The sequence below is a fragment of the Cloeon dipterum genome, chromosome 4 (genome assembly GCF_949628265.1).
Source record: "Cloeon dipterum chromosome 4, ieCloDipt1.1, whole genome shotgun sequence".
Lineage (NCBI taxonomy): Eukaryota > Metazoa > Arthropoda > Insecta > Ephemeroptera > Baetidae > Cloeon > Cloeon dipterum.
In genome coordinates, this window is record NC_088789.1 from 36,328,392 (window position 1) to 36,347,433 (window position 19,042).

Here is a 19,042-nt window from a genome sequence, read left to right on the forward strand (position 1 = left end):
GAACACAACACGGCCACAGACTAAAACAGAATTCTCGCAAATGCCAAAATGGCGACTGGCCTCAAAAACAAGCGACAAGCGACGCCAGCGACACACCGTCCACCACGTACTTCGTAATACTGCCGCTGGCGTCGCTACCAATCACCTACTCTGACAGCAAATTGCGCGGCAAGACTTTAAAAGTTTGAATTTGGCTTGTTATTGATTGCGGTAAAGTTTCGCATCGCTAAACACTCAAATTTTCAAAATTGAATCTATCATTGCCCAATTCTTGCAAAAGAGAAAGTTGAAATTCGTATTTTTATTGAAAATTGCGCAATTTTCCGGTATCAAGATACAAATTCTTGTATAATGGCTCGCAAAATTTCAACAATGACGTGTATATAAATACTGTGCCCCAAAAATATGAAAAAATGCAGAATAAATTCTACTCACCTGGTATATGGCCGCGGGTAAGCCAGGGTCGGAGGCAGGACCTTTGCTGCTGGCGGAGGCTGCTGCTGCTCCAATTTGCGGATATCCTTGCAAGCCCGCGTGACGATGCACTCGGGAAAAGTCGGCCTCGCAAACTGGGAATCAGAATCTGGCTGAGCGGGGCCCTCTGACTTGTCCCGCACGCCGTCCATGGCCGGCCACGGCCCTCCATGGCCGCCTGGTGGTCGCCGGCCACCTCGCAGGCCTCTTAATCCTCGTTCACGGCACGGCTGCAGACCGAGAAACAATTCTCAACACAGCTGCCAAAATGGCGACTTACCACAGGCCTCGCAAATCTAGCTTCATGCAACTGCCGCTGGCGCCGCTAATTTCGCTCCCGGTCGCCTGCTCTAACAGCAAATAGCGCGGCAAGATTTAAAAGTTGCATTTCGTATAATGGCGAAATTAATGAGTTGAGACGCACCAGATGCATGAATGACTGGAAATTTATCCGTATCTGCCGAGTGGAACATAATAATTCGCGCGTGTGTTATTATGACGTCACGTAGGCGGCTGCACGGCAATAAAAACGCGTGTCCCGCAGGTAATAAAAGAAACGCCGCGCACTCGTGTTAATTGAAGCGAGGCAGGGAGGAGACGCGCGCGCTAGTTTGTGCATTTTTCGTACAATGGCGAAATTAATAAGTTGAGACGCACGAATGACAGGAAAATTATCCGTTTAAGAAGAGGGATGCGCCCGAGCTTCAAATCAAATCAAAAAAACTCAATGATAAAACTATTGTTGCCCATTTCTAGCATAAAAAAATTCGTGTTTGTTGAGATTATACGCAATTTTTCCGAAATCAAGACGCAATATTATTATATCGTGGCGAGCGAGAATTTAACGAAAGCGCAAAGAAAATCTTGGCCCCCAAAATATCGAGTAATGTAGTGTACTCACCCGAAATGTGGCCATGGTCCTCGATAGTCGCCTAGTGGCCGCTTGGCCCCTCAATCACGGCTGTTGAACATCACCGCGCACGTCATCCTTCAGTCGCTGTCGCTGCCAGACTGGACGACAGGAGTCTGGGTCTGGGTCTGCCAACGCCAGCTGCCAATCACGCATGCGCACTTGTGCATGCTGTGCTTGGCTCCGCCTCCTTCTTCTTCTCGGAGTGGACGTCAGCGACGCCAAAAAGGCCGACGTCGCGGCCGCAAGCGCTGAGGATGCAGATGAGGGCTCCGAGCAGTTGGCCGGCGAAGTTGAAGACACGGACGACGTCGGCGATGGTTTATTCCTCAGCGGCGGACTCAAGCTAGGCATTGTCCTCTCATAGTCCAGCACCTTAACGACAGCAATTCGGGGCGACTTGGGCAGCAGCTTGAGGTTGTGCGAGGCCTTGAGAAGCACCTCGTCCGTGCGCAACAGCTTCTTCTCCATGGAGGACTATACGCGCAGCCGGTCGCGGTTCTTGTAGAGCGCCTCAAAGCAGCGTTCCAAGATGGATTGGCTCTTGGTAAGCTTCTGCTTGAGCTGCCAGTTCTCCTGGAGTCGGCTGCGCTCGTCGCCGCGGCCGGTGTCGCTCTCTATGCCCAGGTCAGGCGAGAACAGTGTGCCGGCTGGCAGAGCTCGTCGCTATCGGAGGCGCGCGTCGCTTCAAGCTGCTGCACCTGCTGCGTCCGCGCACGGCACTGCACCTCCGCTTCTTCGACCTGCTTGGCCAGCTGCTGCATGTCTTGCTTGGAGGCTTGCTCGAGGCATTGGTACTTGCTGGCGGAGTCGAGGTCGCGTCGCGAAGGTTTGCTCGACGTTCGGCCTCTCTCCGTGCTCCACCGCGCCAGCTCTTTGCTCACACTCACTGCTTCTATAAACATTTATAGCGTACCAAATTGAAATTCGACGTGCCAAAAACCAAAATCAGTAAGCAATCAGTAGCGCGGGTTTTTTTGCTAGATTACATGTTTTTTAAGATTTCTACTGCAACTAGCTGGAAATTTTTGAAATAAAAATTCAAATGGTGCCCCGTATTTCCAAAAAATTCACGAATAATCCTTTGGAGAAACAGTTAGATTAAATTCTAATCAATAATTAACGCAGTCAGATTTTTTTATCGTCCATTCCATTCAACGAATGATGTGTAACCTAGTTTCAGTTCCCGATAATCAGATTTTTGAGCGTTTCGGCATGGAATGTGGCCTCAAAAAAAAACAAGCGACAAGCAACGCAAGCGACACACCGTCCACCACGTTTTTCATAATACTGCCGCTGGCATCGCTACCAATCATCTACTCTAATAGCAAATTGCGCGGTAAGACTTAAAAGTTCGAATTCGTCTTGGAATTGTGCGGTAAAATTTCGCATCGCTAAACAGACTCAAAATTTTTCAAAATTGATTTGATCAATGGTCATTTCTTGCAAAAAATAAAGTTGGAATTCTTTTGTTTTATGAATGCAAAATTTTACGTTATCAAGATGCAAATAATTGCATAGTGGCTTGCAAAATTTTAACGATGACGTGTATAATTGTGTTGCCCCCAAAATATTAAATAATGCATTATAAATTGTACTCACCCTGTGTGTGGCCGCGAGTCAGCCGTGGTCCTCGACAGTCACCTAGGTCGTTGGCCGGTTCCCGGGCAACTAAATTATGACCGCAGGCCAACAGAGCACACATCCTCCAGTCTCTGCCAGAGCCATGCCTGTCAACAATAACAGTGCCAGCTGCTAAGTTGCTAACTAACGACAACACGCATGCGCATTAGCGCCAGCACAATAAAAATTATTGGCCCTTGACTCCGCCTCCTTTCTAAACACAAAGCTCTGCGTTTGGCATGGCGACGTGTGTGCGCACACACGCATTCACCAGCTCCATATTTAACCACAGAATAAAAACGAGTAAAATAATACTTCAAATTAGCAAATGGAATTTTTTTACTGCTAGCGACAGCAGCAAACTCATTCAAAAACTATTTATAAGTAAAATGTGTTGAATTTTCACTTCTTTATAAACTATAACTGTTGGTGTTTTTTTAGAATATATCAAATTATTTGCGGCCTTTTCCTGCCACGCGCGATATTACACTCCCACAGTGCGATTAATTGACACTCCCAATATTTAAAACACCGCGAAATTAGAGCAGTTTGCCGCGCATGTGCGGCGCCGAGATGATCAACAAAGTGATGTGGGAAAATTTAACAATCTATATTCCTGTTTGTGATGCAAAAATTGTTTTAAGGAAATTTTTGGCCTTACCTGCGAGTCTGACGGTGATTTGTGAAAGTGGCTGACTTGGCATTGGTCAGCTCGGAGATCTGCTTCTCGAAAGAGGACAAGGAAACGCGCTCAAGGAGCGAACGCCAACGCTGGTCTGACTATAGAGTGAGGTCGGCCAGCGCGGAGTCACCGAACGAGTTCCTCTCGGCGACCGAAGGCTTGGCCCGCTTTTTAACTAGGCTTAGCGTCGGTTCGGGAACGGCCAACTTGCTCTCCGCGTCACCACAGTTTAGAGCCTTGTTTGCAAACTGCTTCACGCTCTTGGACAGAGACTCAATCGCGTCTGACTTTCTGTTGACATGAAAGACACAATGGCAATGAAAATAACAGAGTTGGAGCGCAGCTCCCGAGTCTTTTAAAGCGTCTGTCAACCAATAAATTAGTCGATTTCAACTGAGTGCAACACATACTGTTTAGTTCTGCGATTTTTTTGAAATAAATAAAATATGGAGAATAATACTGTATAGAACAGTGTCTCACCTGGATGGGACCCTGGTTGCGTGGCGTAACCTGGATGCTGGGCGGCTCCGTCTTCTTCACGGCGTCGGCCAGGCTGGAAACCAGCTTGACATTGACGCGTTGCACGTGCTGCCGAAGGCTATTCAGGATGAGATCGCGCGAAGGATGCACGTTCCCGTCGTTCCCGCTGCTGAAAGGATTGCCGACAATCGCCCCAGCGGATGAGAATTGGACGGCAGCACTGCCAAAAAGGCCAACGTCACGGCCGCAAGCGCCAAAGATGCAGCCCAGTGTTCCGAGCAGTTGGCCGACTAAGTCGAGAGACACGGACGACGTTGGCGATAGACTATCGCGCGTATACGTAATCCTCAACGTCGAACTCGAGCTAAGCAACGTCCGTCTCCTCAGCGTTCAGCACCTGAACGGAAACAATTTTAATTATGAACAGACGAAGTTGTTTGCAGCAAAAAACGAAAATTAAATATTCAAAATCAAAACTGAGAAGAAAAAAGCCACATTTAAATGGGAGCATATCAATCTATTAAATAAGTCTATGCGAGGGAAATATTTGTTTAAAACGTCTAGAGTATCGTGTAAAATCAATGCAAAGAATCAGCGATGGAAATATTTCATTTAAAAAAAAAAAAAAAAAAAATTCGCGGAGGTTTTTAACTCATAATTTAAGCTTTTAAAACGGGATTAACACAAAAAGAACAGTTTCTTCACTCGGAGAAGCACAGCCGTGGTTTGTGACAATTTCCGGGCCAAAAACCTTTGCCGAACATCGTCCACCAACGGCAACAATAAGCAAGGAACCGAAATATTTCCCTATTAGCTTGATATAAGGACCCGATTAATGATCATTGAAATGTTTGGTGTACTAAACATTAACACAGACAAATAAAAACTGGCCAATTGAGTTACTGGATCGAAATCTATCAAAACTGATGCAACTGATTATGCGTAAAATTTGTTGCTGCCAGTGAGCGGACTGAAAAATTAACCGGCCATCGGGTGAGCGGAGAAATCACGAAAATAGAGCTTGCCGAGGGTAAATTAACACACATCAAGCTCGTTATTAGTTCCAATTTCCTACCTTGAAGCCGAAGCAACTCGAAGGGCCAGGCAGTAAACATCTGTCGCCAAAATAGAGCCTCTCGTGCAGCTGGCGGGCATGGGTATGTTGTGCTGGACATCCAAACGAAAGAATCGCTCTCAGCGACGGGCAGCAGCCGCAGGGTCGGAGGTTGCACCTGCATGTGCAGCTGGCGGAGGCTACTGCTGCTTCAATTTGCGGATATCCTTGCAAGCCCGCGTGATGATGCACTTGGGAAATGTCGGCCTCGCACCCTGGGAATCAGAATCTGGCTGAGCGAGTCCCAAACCGCCTCCAAGCCCTTCGACTTGTCCCGCACGCCGTCCGTGGCCTGCCACGGCCCTCGGTAGCCGCCTGTTGGTCGCCAGCCACCTCGCAGGCCTTTTAATCCTCGATCACGGCACGGCCGCAGACCAAAAACAATTCTCAGCACAGCTGCTAAAATGGCGACTGGCCTCAGGCATCGCAAATCTAGCTTCATGCAACTGCCGCTGGCGCCGCTAATTTCGCTCCCGATCGCCTGCCCTAACGGCAAACAGCGCGGCAAGATTTAAAAGTTTTATTTTTCGTATAATGGCGAAATTAATGAGTTGAGACGCACCAGACGCACGAATGACAGGAAATTTATCCGTATCTGCCGAGTGGAACATAATAATTCGCGCGTGTGTTATTATGACGTAACGTAGGCGGCTGCACGGCAATAAAAACGCGTGTCCTGCCGGTAATAAAAGAAACGCCGCGCACTCGTGTTAATTGAAGGCAGGGAGGAGGCGCGCGCTAGTTTGGGCAGAAATCGTGTGTCCGCCGCCCGCGGCCCACGCGTCGTAAAAACAAATAAATATGCGGCCGAAAGGTGGAATAATATCTCTCAATTAAACCGCCCTTTTTTGTATTCTCGGAAAGCGGGAAAGTCATGCTCGAGACCGTGATTAGCCATTTTTAGAGTAAGAGGTGGATTTCTTTCACCGCAACTCTTACGATTTATTAATGCTCACCGGCATTTAACAAGAAGAAAGCAATTGAAAGAATTCGCGACACGAAATTATGACGTCGATATGACCGAAATAAAACGATCTAACATACGTGCTATATGGAATTTCAACAATAAAATTATTAAATTTAAAAAAAATATCAAATTCGGAATTTTAAGCAAAATACAAACGATCTTGACGAAATACGTTCGAGCCGAGAATGTGCTGCACATAAATTATTGGAATTTGCTACTCACTCCGCATGGAGGGTGGTTTGCTTCTGGATGGGTGTGGTGCGTGGGATGGACTCGGTATACAGCAGGCCGGGCGGTCGGGACAGCTTGCCACTCAACAGGGCGTCTTTCTCCTCGGGCACTGCAACAACAACCAACAAACAACTATAGCTTTTACCACAGTAAAAAATTATGTGCTCGGAACTTGCTATAAACGCAAATCTTTGCATTGCGTAACGTCTTTTTTCCTTCTCCAATTATGTACCATCCTCGTGTGTTGAGACTGTGATTGTTGGAGAATTTTTTAAAACCCATTTTACAATATCCTGCAAGATATTTCAAGATAGGACCGGTTTGAATTATTTAAATAGGCTGGACAAAGCGAGTGAAAATTACACGATTTTACATTAACTAAATCCGAGTTTAAAGCTTATTCCCTTTTAATTTGTACGCACGACATTCACCGAGGAAATTAAATTAAAAACTACCAGCGGTGACTTCACAAAGAAGAACGCTTCCAGAATATGTTCAACAGCGTCCAAAAGAATCAAGTGGGTGGTGCGAATGTCTCACGCATCCAAAATTTAATTCAAAGTTGTCAGCGCGCAGGCATAGGCGAGCAAGATGCTTTTCTGTGTGCCATGCTTTGTGCTGTTTCATTTCCTTTTTGCGCGCAAGGGCGAGACGCGCGCGTGCGATAACGGGGTTTGTTTTCTCGGCGAGCAAATTTATTCGAAACAAATTTATCGGCTCGCTCAGTTGGCTTTCGCACACATTCTCAGCGAGAGTCGTCGGCACTCTCGATAATGTTTCTGTGTGTTTGCTGCGCAGTGACAGATGAAAAATGGCGTTCGGATATTAATTCGCCGACAAAATGACCGTTTTCATCGTGATCTTTCACCTCGAGAGCACCGCCGCGCAGATTTATGAACAAATTATTTCGTTTCTCTCGGCTCGCATTCAACAAGCCGACGCCGACACACCTAAACCTAACGCGACGCCGGCCAAAGGTCGCACTGCAGAGACGCCCTTGCCGGTTGCCAGGCGAAAATAAATAAAAATTGCGAAAAGTAAGTACATTTGCCTGGCGGGCAATGAGTCGCGCTATCGAAATTTAAGTTAGAATAAATTGTAATTTCTCGACCGGCGCGCAGCAATTGCAGAGGAAATCCGATATGTTGTGTTTCAAATTAATTTCGGACAAACCCGATCCGGGCATTAAACTGCCATTTATCTCGTCGTTTAACGACGCTGCTCAGAGCCGAGAGCCGAGAAGAGGAATCGCTGAAATATGAGTTCACGTGAGTGCTGCGCGCTTATCAGCAAACAAAATCGAGAAAAAAGAGCCCTGAATTTATTACCGGGCGCGCGGCTACACAGCCCAGCTAGTTGACCCCTGCGCCGCCGAAATTAATAAAATATATAATCTCAATTCAGCTCTATTAATAAAAATCCGATTTTATTCTCTTTATAAATAATGTATAAAAAACGACTTTATATGGTTCAAATAGTTTAAAACTGAATTATTAATGCTTTGTTTGATGATTCCGTGGTGATTTGGAAGCTAAAAGTAAAAATATTCGCCTTTTCTAGAGTTCACAGCCCAAAAAAATTAAAACTGGAACGAAAAAACGGAGCTTTTCTATTAGGAAATTTAGTCTTTGAGTCCCAAACGCACCTGTAAACCAGAAATACTGGCTCAAAATACATTTTGGATTATACTAACACAATATATGTATTTTGTCTCCGCGCCAATGTGGCCTGGTAGAAAATTTAAAACCAAAGTCATACGGAAGGATAATATTAAAAATATTCAATTTTAAACGTAACTTTGACTGTCAAAACTGTGTGATATGCTCTGCGAAGCAATATATAAAAAAATAAACGATTTTTACCACCCATTTGGAATTTAAACTGGATCAACCACGAGGAATTGCTAAAATAGTTGAAAAAGACAGACGAGGAATTTTTTTAACCCTTGGCGAAGGGGCATAATATTTATGGCAATTTTCCGAAAGCTGGCAAATATTTTGTGTCATCTCATACTGAATTTCCCAAATTCCAAGTCTTGCCTACTCTCATGAGATACTAAATCTAAGAGAAAAAGACGCAACGACAAGACTAAAAAATGCATCAGTAGGCATCGCATCGCAAGTCATTGCATCTTCCACCGACGTAATCGAACGCAATAATAGATTTAATCGATGGAAATACCGAGGGGATTGAACAAAGTACAAAACTCACCGATGACGTCCAGCCTGGCGCTACCCTCGATGCGGCCGACGTCGTTCTCCAGGGTGGCTCTGTAGAGGCCGGCGTCCTCCACGGTCACCTCGCTGATTTCGACGAGGCGCAGATCGTCTTTCTCCTTGATGGTCAGTCTGCGCGACGGCGTCAGGATCAGGCCGTCCTTGTCCCAGGTCACCCAGGGCGTCGGGTGGCCGGCGATTGCGCACTGGAACCGCACTGTTGCGCCCTCTTCGACGACCTTACACCACAACAACAGCAACCACAATTTCTTAATATTGATTTTATTAATTTTAAACTATAAATGAATTTTTAATTATTACAGGCAAACTATTTAATTTAATTTATAAATAATTTAAAGACGAAAGCTTTGAAATTTATTTTTAGATAATATATATGAGGTGATTTTTGGCCTGGAGCTAATCTGATTGGCTAGTGCAAAGCTAAGGCGACCGTCCCTTCGCCAAAAGGCCCAAATTAGCCAATTCAGCTATTTGATAAAATTGGGGAAAGCTGGAAAAAGGGTAAAGCAAAAAGGAACAAGAAAAAGGGAACAGCAAAACATAGTGTACTCACTTAAAAAGTGTGATGGTCCTCGATATTCGCCTGTCACGGCTGCAGACCAGCAACACGCACGTCATTGTCCAGTCGCTGTCAGACTAAAGACTGAGACTGGAGACTGCCAGTGCCACCGCCAGCTGCAAGGCTAGCAGTGCCACCGCCAGCTGCAAGGCTAGCAGTGCCACCGCCAGCTGCAAGGCTAGCAGTGCCACCGCCAGCTGCAAGGCTAGCAGTGCCACCGCCAGCTGCAAGGCTAGCAGTGCCACCGCCAGCAGCAATCTTCTCTTCGTGCCAAGAGTGCCAGCTGCTAGCAGTGCTAAACAACAGGCATGCGCATAAGAGCCAGCTCAAATACATGATATAATAATATTTTGTTTCGTCATCTGGCTGAATTGAAATTTGACGTGCCAAATAACAAAAATCAGTAAAGCAATCGATTGCAAAAAAATGCTATTTAAAGTTTCTACTGCAACTATCTGAATCAATAAATATTTTTACAAGAAGAATGCAGAGCAGAAGAAATGACTCGGAAAACTTCAAAATAAATTTGATGCCATTGAACACGAAATTAGCAATTTTTGAAAAAAAAAATCAATTTTTGCTACGTATTATGAAAAAATTCACGAAATTTCATTTGGAGCAACGGTTGGATTGTGTTCTAACCAATAATTGATGCAGTCAGATTTTTTATCGTCCCATTCAAGTCAACGAGTGCTACGAAACCTCGTTTCAGTTCCTGATAATCAGATTTTAGCGCGTTTCGGCCTGGAATTTCGTTATATCTAGCCTCATTTTGCCTATATCTATTATTCGTAGAGGATGCGAAAATTCAAAAATGCAGTTTTAAAGCCACCGTTCTCAATTAAATATGATGAAACTTGCCTGGTGAATGAATTCAGAGTGTTGCGGCGCTTCAAGGAACTTGCGTGGATGTGGTCAAGGAGCGAGTTGACGGGGGAGGCGGAGGCGCTCTCAGCGACGGGCGGCGGCCGCAGGGTCATAGGTTGCACCTGCATGTGCTGCTGGCGGAGGCTGCAGCTTCTTCAATTTGCGGATATCCTAGCAAGCCCGCGTGACGATGCACTTGGGAAAAGCGGCCTCGGAAACTGGGAATCAGAATCTGGCTGAGCGGGGCCCTCTGACTTGTCCCGCACGCCGTCCGTGGCCAGCCACGGCCCTCGGTGGCCGCCTGTTGGTCGCCGGCCACCTCGCAGGCCTCTTAATCCTCGATCACGGCACGGCTGCAGACCGAGAAACAATTCTCAACACAGCTGCCAAAATGGCGACTGACCACAGGCCTAGCAAATCTAGCTTCATGCAACTGCCGCTGGCGCCGCTAAGTTCGCTCCCGGTCGCCTGCTCTAACAGCAAATAGCGCGGCAAGATTTAAAAGTTGCATTTCGTATAATGGCGAAATTAATGAGTTGAGACGCACCAGATGCATGAATGACTGGAAATATATCTGTATCTGCCGAGTGGAACATAATAATTCGCGCGTATGTTATTATGACGTCACGTAGGCGGCTGCACGGCAATAAAAACGCGTGTCCCGCAAGTAATAAAAGAAACGCCGCGCACTCGTGTTAATTGAAGCGAGGCAGGAAGGAGGCGCGCGCGCTAGTTTGTGCATTTTTTGTATAATGGCGAAATCAATGAGTTGAGACGCACGAATGACAGGAAAATTATCCGTTTAAGAAGAGGGATGCGCCCGAGCTTCAAATCAAAATAAAAAACTCAATGACAAATCGATTGTTGCCCATTTCTAGCATAAAAATTGTGATTGTTTATTGAAAAATGCAAAATTTTCCGTTATCAAAATGCAAATTATTGCATAGTGGCTCGCAAAATTTTAACGATAACGTGTATAAATGCGTTGCCCCCAAAATATGAAATAATGCATTATAAATTGTACTCACCCAGTGTGTGGCCGCGGGTCAGCCGTGGTCCTCGACAGTCCCCTAATGGTCGTTGGCCGGGTCCCGGGCAACTAAATTACGACCGCAGGCCAACAGAGCACACATCCTCCTGTATCTGCCAGTGCCATGCCTGCCAACAATAACAGTGCCAGCTGCTAACTAACGACAACACGCATGCGCATTAGCGCCAACTCACTAAAAATTATTGTCCCTTGACTCCGCCTCCTTCTTTCTAAACACAAAGCTCTGCGTTTGGCATGGCTAGGTGTGTTCACACACTCGAATTACCTGTTCGATCTTTAAACGCAGAATAAAAACGAGAAAGATACTTCAAATTTGCGAATTGAAACTTTTTTAACTGCTGGCGACAGCAGCAAACTTATTCGTATTTTTAAAATGTGTTGAATTGTCACTTCCATTTAAACTATAATTGTTGGTTTTTTTAAAGTATATCAAAATATTTGCGGCCTTTTCCTGCCGCGTGCAATGCACACACATGAGATTTTACACACTCCCGCAGTGCGATTAATTGACAATCACAATATTTAAAACACCGCGAAATTAGAGAAGTTTGCCGAGCATGTGCGGCGCCGAAATGAGCAAAAAAGAGATGCGGGAAAATTTTACAATCTATATTCCAGTTTGTAATGCAAAAATTGTTTTAGGGAAATTTTTGGCCTTACCTGCGAGTCTGACGGTGATTTGTGAGAGTGGCTGACTTGGCAATGGTCAGCTCGGCGACCAGCTTCTCGAGCGAAGACAAGGAGACGCGCTCAAGGAGCCAACGTAAGTGGCGGCTGCACTTGCTGAGCACTTTGTCAAGCAAGTGCTGCAGCCAACGCCAACGCTGGTCTGACCATAGAGTGAGGTTGGACAACAGCGCGGAGTCGCCGAACGAAGTCCTCTCGCCAACCGCAGTCTTGACCAGCTTTTTAGCCAGGCTTAGCGTCGGTTCGGGAACGGCAAACTTGCTCTCCGCGTCACCACAGCTTAGAGCCTGCTTCACGCTCTTGGACAGAGACTCAATCGCGTCTGACTTTCTGTTGACATGAAAGACACAATGGCAATAAAAATAACAGAGTTGGAGCGCAGCCACCGAGTCTTTTAAAGCGTCTGTCAACCAACAAATTAGTCGATTTCATATGAGTGCAACACACATATGTTTAGTTCTGCGATTTTTTTTTTTTTTTTTTTTTTGAAATAAATAAAATATGGAGAATAATTAAGAACAGTGTCTCACCTGGATGGAACCCTGGTGGCGGGGCGTAACCTTGATGCTGGGCGGCTCCGCCTTCATGACGCCGGCCAAGCTGGGAGGCGGCCTGACGTTGACGCGTTGTTCGTGCTGCCGAAGGCTGTTGGGGATGAGATAGTGCGAAGGATGCACGTTCCCGACGTTCCCGCTGTTTCAGGGTTTGCGGACAATCGCCCGAGCGGATGAGAATTGGACGGCAGCACTGCCAAAAAGGCCGACGTCACGGCCGCAAGCGCCGAGGATGCAGCCCATTGCTCCCGAGCAGTTGGTCGACTAAGTCGAAGACACGGACGACGTTGGCGATGGACAATCGCTCGTAAACACGTAATCCTCAACGGCGAACTCAAGCTACACAACGTCCGTCCCCTCAACGTTCAGCACCTGAACGACAACAATTTTAATTATTAACAGACGCAGTTGTTAGCAGCAAAAAAACGAAGAAAATTAAATATTCAAAATCTATACTGGGAAGAAAATAGCGACATTTAAGGAGCATTTCAATCGATTATTTATAATAAGTCAATGCTTGCGAAATAATTGTTTAAAACGTCTAATTTATCGTGTAAAATCAATGCAAAGAATCATCGGTGGAAATATTTCTTTTAAAAAATAAAAATAAAAATTCGCGGAGGTTTATAAATCATAATTTAAGTTTTTAAAACGGGATTAACAAAAAAAGAACCGTTTCTTCACTCGGAGAAGCACAACCGTCGGTTTGAGATCATTTCCGGGCCAAGAATCTTTGCCGAACACCGACGGCAACAATAAGGAAGGAACCGAAATATTTCCCTTTTGGCTGGATTTAAGAACCCGATTATTGTTCATTGAAATGATTGGTGGTAAAATAAATATCAACACAGACAACAATTGAAAAAATGACCAATTGAGTAACTAGGATCGTAAGAGCTATCAAAACTGATGCGACTGATAATGCGTAAAATTTGTTGCTGCCAGCGAGCGGTCTGAAAAATTAACCGGCCATAAAGTGTGCAGAGAAATCACGAAAATAGAGCTTGCCGAAGGTAAATTAACACACATTAAGCTCGCTATTAGTTGCAATTTCCTACCTTGCTGCCAAAGCCACTCGGAGGAAGAGCCAGGCATTATATCTGTCTTCAAAATAGAGCCCCTCGTGCGGCTGGTGGCAAGGGTATGTTCTGCAGGACATCCATGCGAAAGAATCGCTCTCAGCGATGGGCGGCGGCTGCAGGGTCGAAGGTTGCACCTGCATGTGCTGCTGGCGTAGGCTGCTGTTGCTTCAATTTGCGGATATCCTTGCAAGCCCGCGTGACGATGCACTTGGGAAAAGTCGGCCTCGCAAACTGGGAATCAGAATCTGGCTGAGCGGGGCCCTCTGACTTGTCCTGCACGCCGTCCGTGGCATGCCACGGCCCTCGGTGGCCGCCTGTTGGTCGCCGGCCGCCTCGCAGGCCTCTTAATCCTCGATCACGGCACGGCTGCAGACCAAAAACAATTCTCAGCACAGCTGCTAAAATGGCGACTGGCCTCAGGCCTCGCAAATCTAGCTTCATGCAACTGCCGCTGGCGCCGCTAATTTCGCTCCCGATCGCCTGCCCTAACGGCAAACAGCGCGGCAAGATTTAAAAGTTGCATTTCGTATAAAGGCGAAATTAATGAGTTGAGACGCACGAGACGCGAGACGCACGAATGACAGGAAATTTATCCGTATCTGACGAGTGGAACATAATAATTCGCGCGTGTGTTATTATGACGACACGTAGACGGCTGCACGGCAATAAAAACGCGTGTCTCGCCGGTAATAAAAGAAACGCCGTGCACTGGTGTTAATTGAAGCGAGGCAGGGAAGAGGCGCGCGCGCTAGTTTGTGCATTTTTCGTATAATGGCGAAATTAATGAGTTGAGACGCACAAATGACAGGAAAATTATCCGTTTAAGAAGAGGGATGCGCCCGAGCTTCAAATCAAAATAAAAAACTCAATGACAAATCGATTGTTGCCCGTTTCTAGCATAAAAAAATCGTGTTTGTTGAGATTATGCGCAATTTTTCCGAAATTAAAGACGCAATATTATTACATCGTTGCGCGCGAGAATTTAACGAAAACGCAAAGAAAATCTTGGCCCCCAAAATAACGAGTAATGTAGTGTACTCACCCGAAATGTGGCCAAGGTCCTCGATAGTCGCCTAGTGGCCGCTTGGCCCCTCAATCACGGCTGTAGAACATCACCGCGCACGTCATCCTTCAGTCGCTGTCGCTGCCAGGCTGGACGACTGGAGTCTGGGTCTGCCAACGCCAGCTGCCAACCACACATGCGCACTTGTGCATGCTGTGCTTGGCTCCGCCTCCTTCTTCTTCTCGGAGTGGACGTCAGCGACGCCAAAAATGCCGACGTCGCGGCCGCAAGCGCCGAGGATGCAGACGAGTGCTCCGACCAGTTGGCCGGCGAAGTTGAAGACACGGACGACGTCGGCGATGGTATATTCCTCAGCGGCGGACTCAAGCTAGGCATCATCCTCTCATAGTCCAGCACCTTAACGACAGCTTTTCGGGGCGACTTGGGCAGCAGCTTGAGGTTGTGCAAGGCCTTGAGAAGCACCTCGTCCGTGCGCAACAGCTTCTTCTCCATGGAGGCCTATACGCGCAGCCAGTCGCGGTTCTTGTAGAGCGCCTCGAGGCAGCGTAGCGTTCCAAGATGGATTGGCTCTCGGTAAGCTTCTGCTTGAGCTACCAGTTCTCCCGTCGCCTCCGCCGCCGCCGCTGCGGCCGGTGTCGCTCTCTATGCCCAGGTCCGGCGAAGACAGCGTGTGCCGGCTGGCAGAGTGCTCGTCGCTGTCGGAGGCGCGCGCCGCCTCGAGCTGTTGCACCTGCTGCGTCAGCGCGCGGCACTGCACCTCCGCCTCATCGACCTGCTTGGCCAGCTGCTGGCAGCGCTGCATGTCCTGCTTGGAGGCTTGCTCGAGCTGTTGACACTTGCTGCTGGTGGCGTCGAGCGCGCGTCGCTCCAGCTGCTGGCAGGCGAGCCTCGTGTGCACCAGTTCGTCGTGCATGGCCGCCCTGGCCGCCTCCATGGTGGCCAGCGCCTCCTGCGTCTCGAGCTGCACAAGCTGCAGGTGGCGCTGCACGCCGTCCCGCTCGCTCAGCTCGGCCTCGAGCTGCCGCACGCGGCCCTCCGCCTCCGCCAGCTGCCGCTCGGCCTCGGCGCCCGCCTCGCCCCTCGCCGCCGCCTCCAGCTGCAGCCGCGTCGCCTCGCTCTGCCGCACCACCACTTCCAGTCGCGCCCGCTGCGATTCCAGCGCCGCCTCCTGCCCCACCGGCTGCTCGGCCTTGGCCAGGGCCTTGTGCGCGCTCAGCTCGGCCTGCAGCGCCTCGATGATCTGCTCCGTCGCGTGCAGCCGCTGCACCAGCTTCTTGTACGACGCTTTCTTGCCTGCAACCACCATTTCTATTAGTAAAAAGGGGTTTGTATTATTTTCGATCTGCGAGTCCACTTTTTCTACACTCTTTGTTCAATATTTCCTGAATTTTACGGGAAAACTTCATTTTTAATTTGATTTGAGTGGTTAATAAAAAGTTCAGAAATTGGTGCAAACATTGTGTGATCGGCAGATATTAAATTTCTTTGAATTAAGAGTAGAGACTTTAAGGAGCAAGGAGAGATGAGTGTTGCCGCCGATTGGAACCGTACCGCCCTCTATTATGTTCCTACTTGCAGCTAGAGAGATAGTCTATCGATTTAAAATCGCAGTAACATTAAATTTGCGCTGGAGCAAAGAATTGAACTGTTTTCTCCGAGTTGTGTCTTCTTATTCGCAATTTTAACGCGATAAAACAACTTTAAGCTGCAAGTCGACGCCAAACAAGTTAAAGATCTCTGAATAGTATCAGCGTTGGAAATACCTGGGGTGCGGGGCGAGTGCTCGAGCTCGGAGGAGTTTGGCGACGAGACGGTCTGGTTGACGGGCGTCTTGTTCTCGGGCAGGCCGATGCGCGCGAGCGAGACGGTGCGGTCCGGCTCAGACCAGGCCTCTGACAGATTGGGCTGCTGCTCCTCCTCCTGCTGCTGGTCCTGCTCCAGCTCGTGCTTGCGCGGCGGTTTGCTCGACGTTCGGCCTTTCTCCGTGCTCCACCGCGCCAGCTCCATTTCCTTTGCCAGAGTCCAGCTCCTCGCTCACCGTGCACAAATCCGTCGTCTCCATCGTCGTCCGCTCCAATTGGCTCTCCATCTGCAATTCATTCATTGATTGATAAATAATAATAGGAATAGCCGTGGAATCACAGTAGCTCGGAAAAATTTAATTTATCGGACAATTTAGGGAAATTAATATTGAATTATTGGCTTTCGGCACACTTGGCCCCCTCTGCAGCCCAGAGTGTCGCAAAGAGAGCGCCTCTAGCAGCTATAAATTAAAAGGGTGTGTGTCAAGCAGCAGATTTGAGCTGATTCCCACTTCCCACTTCTACTAGTGTCGGGAATTTTACGACAGCCAATTTTGCAATTTTTGTACAAAATATCCTGCTTTAATTTTAATTTAAATTTAATTCGAATTTAAATTTAATTCTGCTTCTATAACCATTTATAGCGTACAAAATTGAAATTCGACGTGCCAAAATCCAAAAACAGTAAGCAATCAGTAACGCGGGTTTTTTTTGCTTGATTAAATGTTTTTTAAGATTTCTACTGCAACTAGCTGCAAATTTTTGAAATAAAAATTCAAATGGTGACCCGTATTTTCAAAAAATTCACGAATAATCCTTTGGAGAAACAGTTGGATTGAATTCTAATCAATAATTCACGCAGTCAGATTTTTTATCGTCCGATTCCAGTCAACGAATGCTGTGTAACCTATTTTCAGTTCCCGATATATCAGATTTTTGCGCGTTTCGGCATGGAATTTCGTCCACAGGAACTTAACTTTTTACATGGTTTTGAACAGCTGCTGCAGGTCGTCGGCGACCCAATCAATATGCCACATAGTAGCTCGCGATAATTTAAACGACAACTCATAGAATTTCTTAGCCCCCAAAATATGAAATAAATTAGTGTACTCACCCGAAATGTAGCCGTGTTCCTCGATAGTCGCCTGGTGGTCGCTGGCCCCTCAATCACGACTGCAGTGCACCGCGCACGTCATCCTCCAGCTGATATCGCTGCCATACTGGAGATTTTGAGTGGAGACTGCCACCGCCAGCTGCCAACCACGCATGCGCACAGCAAGCTGTGCCTGGCTCCGCCTCCTTCTTCCCATCCACCGCAAACAACTGCGCCGTCTGCCCGTCAATCGACTGAATCGACGCCCGAAGCCGCTCTGAAGGCACCAGCTGCTCGCCGTCCCTGCGACACACATTCAAATTTTCTAATTACCCTAATTACCAACAACTAGCACATCATTAATTGTATACTTAAAAGAGGGAACATTTGAACTAAATTTAAATTATTATTTTTTCAATTAAAGGAAAAAAGATACAAATTTGAAATTACCCGAGAACGCTAAAAGCACCAAAATCAATCGATCACAAAAATATTAAAAATGGTTAGTTTATGGAGTTTTGTTTTGAGGATAATTGTGCTGAAGCTCGACTGGATCTCGCGAGTGTAGGCAATGCTTGAACACCCACGCGGCGCAGGTTGCATAGCATGCCCGTCTCTCTATTCCCGGCGAGCAGCTATTTCTGGCGTCAATGACACCGACTCGCGTTTCAGGGACGTGTGCGGCAAACGCAATCGCCATTCGAGGTCACAATCCATGAATAAATTATTCGATGCCCAAAAAAATCTTACTAGATAGAAACGCATAGGCAACTAATTTTTTTCTTGTCGATGCTTTCTTATTTGAACATGCCTTTCATTATTTTTTAGGCCTTGGTTTTAAATAGTTAAGAGACGCAAGGAAGATGCTTATTTAAAGAAATAAATCTTTCGAAAGGATGACAATTAACAAGCAGTTATTGTTGAAGATGGTCTGTCTATTTAATTTAAATTATTAAGGAATTATTCGACAAGAAGAGTGGAAAGGAAAAAGGACTGACTGACTGACTGGCTGGCTGGGCAACGAAACGAATGTCGATGTCGAGGCGGCGGCGAACGCGCGCGGCTGCCTCGCGAGTGCGTGTGACAACGGCCGACACACAGCAAAAAGTCAATAAATATCATGTTGTGTTCAAGAGAGAGTCAAAATCTATTCGTTCGCTAATTTTGAGATGGCTGTGCGAATTGTATTCGCTCATTGTGCGGCTCCGTTTATTATCAACTTTTGCGTACTTCCATTGCAAAATTAATTTTAATTCCGCTTCTGTAAACATTTATAGCGAACAAAATTGAAATTTGACGTGCAAAAAAACCAAAATCAGTAAAGCAATCAATTGCAAAATAACTGCGAAACTGATATCAGTATCGCAGTTTTTTGTCTTGATTAAATATGTTCTTTAAATTTTCTACTGCAACTATCTGAATCAATAAATATTTTTACACAAAGAATGCAGAGCAGAAATGAATCAGAAAACTTCAAATTGAATTTGATGCCTTTGGACACGAAATTGGCAATTTTAGAAATAAAAATCAAATGGTGCTCCGTATTATGAAACATTTCACGAAATTTCATTTGGAGCAACAGTTGGATTGTATTCTAACCAATAA

General features: G+C 46.6%; 3 protein-coding genes and 1 long non-coding RNA gene across 4 annotated transcripts; all 4 read right to left on the reverse strand.

Moving 5' to 3' along the window:
• Nucleotides 1-453: 453 nt before the first annotated feature.
• LOC135943974 (uncharacterized) lies at nucleotides 454-2,273 on the reverse strand. The gene is made up of 2 exons (XM_065490641.1): nucleotides 1,376-2,273; nucleotides 454-704 (listed from the first exon to the last, which is right to left on the reverse strand). The coding sequence occupies exon 1, from the start codon at nucleotides 1,853-1,855 to the stop codon at nucleotides 1,430-1,432; it is 426 nt and encodes a 141-aa protein (XP_065346713.1). The 5' UTR covers nucleotides 1,856-2,273; the 3' UTR covers nucleotides 454-704; nucleotides 1,376-1,429.
• A 2,975-nt stretch (nucleotides 2,274-5,248) lies between these two features.
• LOC135943905 (myosin light chain kinase, smooth muscle-like) lies at nucleotides 5,249-9,613 on the reverse strand. Its single transcript, XM_065490575.1, has 4 exons — nucleotides 9,356-9,613; nucleotides 8,693-8,936; nucleotides 6,473-6,590; nucleotides 5,249-5,498 (listed from the first exon to the last, which is right to left on the reverse strand). Exons 1-4 carry the CDS (start codon nucleotides 9,611-9,613, stop codon nucleotides 5,435-5,437), a joined length of 684 nt encoding a protein of 227 aa, XP_065346647.1. The 3' UTR covers nucleotides 5,249-5,434.
• A 535-nt stretch (nucleotides 9,614-10,148) lies between these two features.
• LOC135944345 (uncharacterized) lies at nucleotides 10,149-12,804 on the reverse strand. The gene is made up of 4 exons (XR_010575318.1): nucleotides 12,413-12,804; nucleotides 11,856-12,212; nucleotides 11,173-11,302; nucleotides 10,149-10,497 (listed from the first exon to the last, which is right to left on the reverse strand). It is a non-coding gene; the product is annotated as an uncharacterized LOC135944345 (long non-coding RNA).
• Nucleotides 12,805-13,614: 810 nt separating this feature from the next.
• On the reverse strand, nucleotides 13,615-16,564 carry LOC135943906 (centrosomin-like). The gene is made up of 4 exons (XM_065490576.1): nucleotides 16,306-16,564; nucleotides 14,964-15,835; nucleotides 14,726-14,909; nucleotides 13,615-14,003 (listed from the first exon to the last, which is right to left on the reverse strand). The coding sequence occupies exons 1-4, from the start codon at nucleotides 16,547-16,549 to the stop codon at nucleotides 13,615-13,617; spliced, it is 1,689 nt and encodes a 562-aa protein (XP_065346648.1). The 5' UTR covers nucleotides 16,550-16,564.
• Nucleotides 16,565-19,042: the final 2,478 nt, after the last annotated feature.